The sequence below is a fragment of the Bremia lactucae genome, linkage group LG4 (assembly GCF_004359215.1).
Source record: "Bremia lactucae strain SF5 linkage group LG4, whole genome shotgun sequence".
NCBI classification, from domain to species: Eukaryota; Oomycota; class Peronosporomycetes; order Peronosporales; family Peronosporaceae; genus Bremia; species Bremia lactucae.
In genome coordinates this window covers 1223299-1232068 of record NC_090613.1, presented here as the reverse complement: position 1 = coordinate 1232068, position 8770 = coordinate 1223299, and the positions used below count along the sequence as shown (strand labels likewise).

Sequence of the window (8770 nt, the reverse complement as noted above, 5' to 3'; positions counted from 1 at the left end):
TACAGCACCAGCTTGCCTCTTCAGGGCACCAGCCTTTGAGTCTACAGCACCAGCAGGTTTCTTCATTTGGGCAAGACTCCACGAATCAGCCGTACCAACAGTTGGTGCCTGAACAGCAGCAGCAACAACAGCCTTTGCCTCAGCAGATTCTAAACGATGAAAATCAAGGCCAAACGTTCCAGCAGTATCCAGAACTTCAACATCAGCCGTATAGTCAATCATTTCAACAGTACCCGGCCTTTGGAATTCAAGCCCCTTGTCAGCCGTATCAAGAAAACTTCGCACCTGGACGACAGCACCTTTCCAACCAGCCGTACCCACACGACTCGTTGGCGCAACAACAAGCGCCATACCCTACAAGCTCTTATCAGCAGTGTAGCACAATGCTCGGCCGCCAACAGCAAGCCTCATATCAACAATACCAGCACTATGCATCACCTGGGCAGCAACCGTTGGGGCAAACTTATCAAAATCTTACAGGTAATGAACCCCAGCAATATGCCGTAGCGCAACCACCAAGTTACCATCCAAATCAATCGCAGCCTTACCAGCAGTATAGTGATCCACAGCAAGGTTACCCAGCCTCTTATGGAGCTACGTTTCCACCGCAAGAGCAATTGCATCAACAGCAGTACGGGTATTCACCATACGGAAGCTAGTAAATAGTCGCGAGGAATTGTCGATGAGCCAGATCAGACAGCTCAGAGAACTACCTAGTACGACAAGTTATCAGGAATGCTTTGTATCAATAAGGATTCAATTGATGTATGATTAAAGCACTTAAGATTACTATAATGATTGACGTTTGGAGATGACAATGAGAAAAGCCAGGAAAGTTCAATTTCAATACCATCACCTTCATTATACAATTTGCTCGTTCTATCAACAGTGCTCTACTAATATTCACGATGAAGCCGTTCCAGCTGATCGTTGTACTATTCGCTGCCACTGTGCTAACTTTAACTGAAGCATTTGGTGCAAATTGGGAAGTGGAGAATCCAAACAATTTTGATGCCATCCCAAGGGCTGGACTGCGGCGCATGCAAGACACAACCGACTTTTTGAGCACAGAATCGACCAGCTCCGCTTCTGCAATGGATACTTCTGCATCTGCTGTTAGCTCAACATTCGATTCAGAGCCTCCAAGTACAATCATGGTTCTCTTGCCCGACAATCTCGCTGCAAGTTTCTCTGGCTCCGGTAGTGTCATGTTTTTCGATGGATCCATCGGCAATGGTGACAGTAGCAAGATCACGTCAATTAGCTCAGACTCCATGAACGACAAGGCATCCAGCTCAGCTCCAGCGCGTACTTTCGGAGCCATGACAGCCGTTGCCTCGTTTTCGATCATGCTTGCTGTTTTGGTGGCTTAAATAGTTGGTGTACATGTACGAAGGCAATCCTTAAAGCAGCTACAGCGTCTAGTAAAATAAATACTAATAAATGTAATGTCGTCAAATACGATGCATTCAACAATTATCGTCTAATAACGATACAGTCGTCGAGGCAGACCTACAGAGTATTAACTTCACCAACAATATTGATCTTGTGCCCTTTGAATAGTGATGGCAGCGCAGCTTCCAGCTAATTGACAAAAAGTAGCAAAATGACAATTAAGTGTCTTCAACAAATACCACCGAGCTTACCTCCTTCTTCAGCGTTTTCGTCGTAACCACAAGGGCTTCAACCTGAAATTGCGTATTTTTAGTTGCATCGATAAGATTCCCAATTTTGTCCTCTAAACTATAAATCTCGCGGCGGCACTTGTCCATGTGCTTTGTTAACATCTCAAAGTTTGCCACAAGTCGATCTAAATATCGGTCCGAAGTTTTGAGTAGCACTAGTTGCTGAAGCCTATTGCTTGTCAGCAAAGATATAGCCTGATTCACAGCAGATTGGTAATCTTCAATCTGTGCCTTGCTTTGGTCTTCCAGATGTGCTGCTTGACCACAACAAATCATTAGCCTACATTTAAGTACATGAATAAGACCTTCTTACGAGATGAACCCTGATACTGATTTGCAAAAGCGACCGAATCGCCCCCAGTTATTTCAGCGAGCCGCTGAAGGAAGAATGCACGCATCTCCAATAAATCATTGAGTATACGAGTGCGAAAATCACTACAACTTAATAGACTCCCACGGGATGGTCTTTCATTTGTAATTGTTATCTCCGATATAGCCTCTATGACATCGGCAGCTTCAGAAGTATTTACGTCACCAAGAGGCTCCTCTACATCAGAACTTGTGATGCCCCAATCGATCTCAACAGGAACATCGTCAATTGCAGCAGCGGCGTTTGTGGATGCTGCAGGTCCAATATCCCAGTCAATTTTCTCAACATCAGCTGTGGCGCTGCCGTCGCAAGTTATATCCCAATTAATGTCTACCGCTTCTATTTCAAAATTTAGCGGGGGCGCAACTTCCATCAGCCCATCTCTTGCAATTTGCAACTCCTTGATCGCACCAAAGAAGCCATGCGGAATTCCAGTGAGCTCACTTGGCCAATCGTTTGCAATGTCAAAAACCTCAACGTGCTGATTGCCCCGGATTTTGATCATCTTGTCCTTAGATAAGGCTGTAGCATTTGAAAATTCCGATACGGATGCTACCGCAGGGGTATCACAATCGTGCAGATACGTCTGGAGAGCTTGGTGATATTTCATCGCAGCATCTATTTTTTCACTACAAATGGCCTTCCCGACGCCATCAAACATAAATGGAAGCTCCAAAGGCAAACGGCGAAGCTCATCCCGAAAATTATGTCCCTAAGCACGCACGAATATATGTGCAAGTATGCATGAAAGAAAAATCACTAATTTAGATATTATACGTAGCGCGCACCAGAATTCCCATGTCGGCGCTTAAGACTTCCAGCTTGCGCTTGTACTCCGCGATGCTCCTGGTCAAGTCCTACGGTAATCACATCCAATTAATTCGACACCGTATAAAGACCAAGTAATGTCTAGTAAACAAGAAATTGCGAGGCTCACTGTCACTTTTCGATTGCTGTACGTGATTTGTTTTTGATTCTGTTGGATTGTTCTTTTTAAGAATGGGCTGAAGAGTATGTCATAAATGTTGTAATATGAGCATATAGTCAGAAAATCAATTGTCTTGGGATTTCACACATCTCAAACGCAGTATTCTGGGCAATTGTGCGGGCCGCCTCGGCCGTGAAAATGTTGTTCTTCTCATATTGACGTATCAAAGCTTTCCACCGTTTCAATAGAGGAGAATTATACTGCAGGATCAATTGTTAGCTGTAGGTGGATCACGCATCCATTATTATTACGACTCGAAAACCTGGCCAAAGAAGTTTTTGGTGGCGCCCTCTTCCGACTGCTCGAGATATTGAAAAAGTAGCTTGCAGTCGAAATAGTTGATTGCTTCATGGCTTATGACTTTAGCACGGAATTTAGACAACGCTTCACTAGCCAATGGTAGCTCTGGGTAAAGAGTTGCGATTGCCTCGCGAATCTCTTCGTACTGCTCAAGCCATTTTTGCGGTACGATGTGGCGATCTATTAGGGTCTCTGATGAGCAAAATAAGGTAATAGCTTTATTAAAGGTGATATACACAGTCCTCCAAAGAAAAGACAAACCTACCTAGGAGCTGCTTGTACTGAATGTCGATCGGGAGCTTGCGCTTCTCTGTCATTTTGCCGTGCTGAAGAATGGAAAGCGCTGCATATTTCAGCCAATTATATTAATAGCAGGAAGATTAAATGGTACTTGATTGTTACCAATTATATAGTCGTATCTTTAAGCAATGACGTCAGCAACAGATACTTCCGATCAATACCGGTACATGTAATCCACCTGTCGAAGATAATGCCCGACGTCTCCATTCCATGCTCATTCTTCACTTAGCCGCCTCCTGCAGAGCTTGCTTACGATGCTTAAACTCTACCCACCGTCCACTTTCGACGCCTATAAAAAGGAAAAAACCCGATTCCCGAGCTCCGTTGATGCTGTCGTGGAACAAATTCACGCCGCTTGCGATGGCGTTGGAACGGACGATAAGGCGCTGTTGAGGCTCATCGGTCCGCTTTCGCCACAGGATCGCGCACTGGTTTCCTTGCGCTACAAGGATCTACATGGCCAGACGCTTCGCGAGCTCGTCAAAAGCGAGACATCGGGCGACTTCGGTTACCTCTTGCAGCTCATGACCTTCCCTTTGCCTCAAGCCGAGGCCTACATTGTTTTTCACGCAATGAAGGGAGCTGGAACTTCTGACCACTTGCTCTACTCGGTTCTCATGGGCCGCAGTAATGAAGAAATCGACTTCCTCAAAAAGGTCTATTTTGAAATGTACGATGCGGATCTTTCGGTTGCTGTAAGCGACGAAATCAGTAACAACTTTTTGGCTGTCATCTTAAAGGCGCTTCAGGTGCGCCCGAGTACTTTCCTACTATAATACCCCATCAGCTCTAACTATTTGTGTTCTTCCTTTGTATTAAAGGAGCCGATGGTGGAATACAAGTCTTCGTTCCATACGAAGGAGAAGGCTGCCGAAGACGCTGAGCTTATTTACAAGGCTGGTGAAGGCAAGTGGGGCACCGACGAAAATGGATTCGTTAGGGTGTTGCTATCAAGTCCACCTGAGCACCTCCGCAACATTAATGCAGCCTACCAGGCGAAATACGAGCACGACTTGGTTTACGTCATTGAAAATGAATTCAGCGGTAGTGAATGTGCCGCCCTCACGTACTTTGGTAAATTGATCCAGAGACTTTTGTGAAGATGCAAAGCTAATGTTTTTTATATGATGACAGCCCGCATCAGTCTTAATGCCTGGTCGTTCCTTGCTGAGCATATTGAGAACACCATGGCCGGCATTGGCACGGACTCGTCTGCCCTCAGCGCTGCACTCGTGCGCTACCATTCTTACCTCCCGAACATAATGCCAATTTATGAAAAGACGTACCAGATGACACTTCAAGATCGCATTAAAGGGGAAACGAGCGGCCTGTACCAAGAGCTGCTGCTGCATTTGCTGGATGCTCCAAGTCCTATTGGCAAGATGGCCTAGGGACTGTTGAATGTCGCGACGTTACCGTTTCCAAACTTTAGTACCCCTAAAAATTAACATTAATTGAGTAGGGTACCAGCTCTGAAAATTCATAATCGTCAATACACAACAGTTTATTGATTTCTAGAGTCTCAGTAGATCTTATCGACGTCATGCAGCACATCTTCCCGCGACACGCGCACAATGTATTTCACGGCGTGCCGCTTATGTATCCGCGCGAAATTGACGATGCGTGTGAGCGCATACGTGACGCCACGGATGGCCTTGGTGTAGATGAGAAAATTCTCGTGAACGTGCTGACTTCGCTGTCAGCAAGCGATCGATCTTTACTCATATATCGCTACAAGGACTTGTATCGTGAGGAACTTAAGGACACCTTAAGTCGTGAAACCGTCGGTAACTTCCGCTTTCTGCTACTACTACTCACAATGCCGCTTCCGGAGGTGGAGGCATTTGTCTTAAACGTGGCCACATCCGGTAGCAGCACTAAAGAGCGACTGCTTTATCCGGTATGGCATAGCGGCTCGCTTCGACTTGAATGTCTTCGTCAGTAATATTAGATGCATTTGCTAGATTTTGCTGGGACGAACGAACGAAGAGCTATCAATGCTCAAGTCGACGTACTATTATATCTTCAATAAAGATCTGACCTGGCTCATGCGCTCAGAATTGAGCGGCGACTACCGTGAAATCATCTTGCTGGCGCTCGAGGTACTTGCATATGTAACCGATAGTTGTGACTGCAACGACATGAGTATGAATCCTAATGAAGCAATTTAATTGTGGCAGCGCTTGCAAGTAACGTACGATCCCGCCATTCACACATACGAGAAGGCCAAGGCGGATGCTATAAAGCTATTCAACGCCGGTGAGGGACGTTGGGGCACGGATGAGACCACGTTCGTACGTATTCTTTTCTCAAGTCCGCGCGAGCACATCGTTTTAATCAACGACATTTACAAGAAAAAGTTTGTGAACGACTTAGAAGAAGCCGTGCGGAATGAGTTTAACGGCCGCGCAACTGAGGCACTCGTGTTTTACGGTGCGTGCATTCGATTAATTTGCCTTACTCTTCCGCCCTTGCTTCAACACTGGCTTCCAGCGTGTTGATGAATTGTTTGGCTTGCGTTACTATCCTAATTGTCTGTACAGTCCGCCTAGCGCTACAGCCAGATGTGGCAATTGCGATCCTTTTTGAGCGCACAATGAGAGGCTTGGGCACAGACGAGAAAGGGCTTAGCGCTGCCGTCATCCGCTACCACGGGATGCAGCCGCATGTCGAGCTGCTGTATGAAAATTTGTACGGACGCTCGCTCGAAGAAAGAATCCGGACTGAGACAGACGCCAATTACGGCGACCTTTTGGTCTCACTGTTGCATATACCAATAGACATGTGCGATGCATTAAAGACAATTGCTATCGTGGATAAATTGTAGTAGCTTTACATAATATTTCGTACTGTTTACTCAATGTAAGGTCAACTTGTACTTACCAGACTAGTGAAAGTCCGTTCAGCAACCTACGCACGTTCCATCTAACATGAACATGTTGGATGAAGAAGGAGGAACCCCCTCAAGAAAGTTTCACGCCACGCACGAAGGGTTTACCTATTTGAGTGACCTTGAATGGAGAGTGATCGAACGAATGAGTTCGGTCGTAAGCCGGCAGTCGTTGGCGCCATGCTGTACAATTTGGGAAGAGATATACAGCAAGCGACGCTTCCGCGTCGGCCCGAAAGCTTGTGGATAAGAAATCTTTAAGTTCAAGGCAGCCGAGGGCGACTCCCTTTTGAGATGGTTCGTCGAGTTAGCCGAAGCCATATAGGTTCGTCGTATCAGTGATGATGCGACGATAGTGTATTTTGGCATGTCCAACTTAGCCGGATGTGTCAGATCTTAGGCATTAGGGCTCCAGCTTCACGACCTATTAGTCTTTGGGTCGTATGAGGTCTTTAAGACCCCCTATGACGCACTTTTGCAAGTTGACGTACAATTGGGCGTCCTTTAAAGTCTGCAACACAGCGTCTAAATGACGCTTGTGCGACTCTATTTCGCTCAGCCCGTCCTCGGCCCTACTATGCACGAATACATCGTCAAAGTAATGAGGCGCGTAGGCACGGTGCTGACGCATCACGTGAGCCACCACTCGGTTGAATGTCGCTGGTGCGTTTTTCAAACCTTGGGGCATCACAAGCCACTCCCAAAGCATACCGCTTGGGGTGCTTACTGCCGTTTTGGCTACATCGGACTCTCTCATGAGTACCTGATAGTATCCATCCTTCAAATCCAACGCGGAAAAGATATTTGACTTTCCCATGGAGTTCAACAAAACATCTTTCCGCGGGATTGGCGTTTGCGCCGGTATGGTCGCCGTGTTCAGCTTATTGTAAGCATGAACCACGCGCCATCCACCTGTGGCTTTACGCACACAAAAGGTCGGGCTGCAGTGAGGCGATTTGCTCTCACGCACATGTCCCGCCTTGGCTCGTTTGTCGAAGAACTCATCGATATAATCGACTTGTTCTTTCGGCAACGGCCATTGCCTGGTCACACAATACTTGGTGCCAGGTTCGAGGTCTATCTCGTGCCCGATGCCCCTATCTGCTGGTAGGCGGCTCGGCACTTCTTCTGGGAACACATCGCGCTGTTTCCACAGAACCTCAAAGAACGGACTGTCTCTAAAGGCATCCCAGCCTTGAGCAGCGAACCGCTTCTTTTTGTCCGTTTCTAGGACGCTCTCGTTCATTGTGGACGACAAGCAACAGTCCACCAAGTTCTCTCCCGGAACTGGTGCGACTATTTCGTGGATCTTTCCTTCCTTTATTCGGCAAGGAACAGATCCCACGACATCTCCGGGATATTTACTATCTTCTCGGCAGATTTAAAGACTTGCCGGAGCACCTCAACTGAGGATGCCTCCGCAATTTCGTCTTTGACGGCCTCGAACACCTCGTTCGAAGGCCCGTCCTCTTTATTATGGACTGATCCAAAGGTCACTCGCTTAGAAGTGCCTTTAATCGTCCTAATCTAACGGGTACTCGTTCTTCGAGTCACCACGACCTTTTTCTGGGAAGCGGGTGCCGTTGCACTCCTGGCTAACGCACCCCTTCCAACCGCACCAGGCTCTTGGCACTGTGCCAATTTATGCGACACATGACTTCCTGTCAGCTCGCCGTCTACTGCCACAGGCTCTCGGCTCTGTGCAGGATATTCGAATGCATGACTACTTGTTATCGTCATATTCACTAACTCAGTCTCCACGAGCTGGGCAGGAATTGGTGACGTGACGTTTGAAATCCCGTCAACGCACCCTCAACTGTGTTCGACACGACATCTGTTGCATACGCCTCTCGAAGGAGCACATCCTTTCCGGTGTTTTGCGTAGAGTTCGCAACTGTGCGTGTACGCCAGTCTATCCATGGTTGGTACTTTGCCAACCATGGCATGCCTAGGATGAGGTCATACAGACTCTCCATACCTAGCACTGTGAACTTCTGTTTACAACTGAAGTCACTAAAGCTGAAGGCGAGTTCTACCTGAACTCCTTCAGACTTAACGAGCGCGCCGTTCGCTAAACGAACGGTCGCCTCTTCTCGCTTGCGATCCTGGAAAAGCGACTCAAACATCGCCAGTCTCTTTCTTAGAGCCGCGAGTTTCACAAAATTTTGTGATGCACCCGAATCCACTAGGAGGGTCATCACCTGGTCATAGCCTCTTACATGAGCGCTATAGACCAG

The 8770-nt window shown here is 47.1% G+C and overlaps 4 protein-coding genes across 4 annotated transcripts; 3 read left to right on the top strand and 1 right to left on the bottom strand.

The window, feature by feature from the left end:
* Positions 1–383: 383 nt before the first annotated feature.
* CCR75_000389 (uncharacterized protein) lies at positions 384–659 on the top strand (the record flags this gene model as incomplete). The annotated part of the gene is made up of 1 exon (XM_067958497.1): positions 384–659. One exon carries the CDS (start codon positions 384–386, stop codon positions 657–659), a length of 276 nt encoding a protein of 91 aa, XP_067819947.1.
* Positions 660–837: 178 nt separating this feature from the next.
* CCR75_000390 (uncharacterized protein) lies at positions 838–3769 on the bottom strand. The gene is given in 9 exon segments (XM_067958498.1): positions 838–1584; positions 1647–1965; positions 1980–2767; positions 2844–2912; positions 2993–3059; positions 3131–3243; positions 3306–3535; positions 3609–3686; positions 3746–3769. The coding sequence occupies 8 exon segments, from the start codon at positions 3658–3660 to the stop codon at positions 1513–1515; spliced, it is 1710 nt and encodes a 569-aa protein (XP_067819875.1). The 5' UTR covers positions 3661–3686; positions 3746–3769; the 3' UTR covers positions 838–1512.
* Positions 3770–3812: 43 nt separating this feature from the next.
* Positions 3813–5162, top strand: CCR75_000391 (uncharacterized protein). The gene is made up of 3 exons (XM_067958499.1): positions 3813–4392; positions 4465–4717; positions 4778–5162. Exons 1-3 carry the CDS (start codon positions 3898–3900, stop codon positions 5032–5034), a joined length of 1005 nt encoding a protein of 334 aa, XP_067819874.1. The 5' UTR covers positions 3813–3897; the 3' UTR covers positions 5035–5162.
* Positions 5163–5186: 24 nt separating this feature from the next.
* CCR75_000392 (uncharacterized protein) lies at positions 5187–6530 on the top strand (the record flags this gene model as incomplete). The annotated part of the gene is made up of 3 exons (XM_067958500.1): positions 5187–5543; positions 5608–5745; positions 5824–6530. 3 exons carry the CDS (start codon positions 5187–5189, stop codon positions 6142–6144), a joined length of 816 nt encoding a protein of 271 aa, XP_067819873.1. The 3' UTR covers positions 6145–6530.
* Between the last annotated feature and the right edge of the window lie 2240 nt (positions 6531–8770).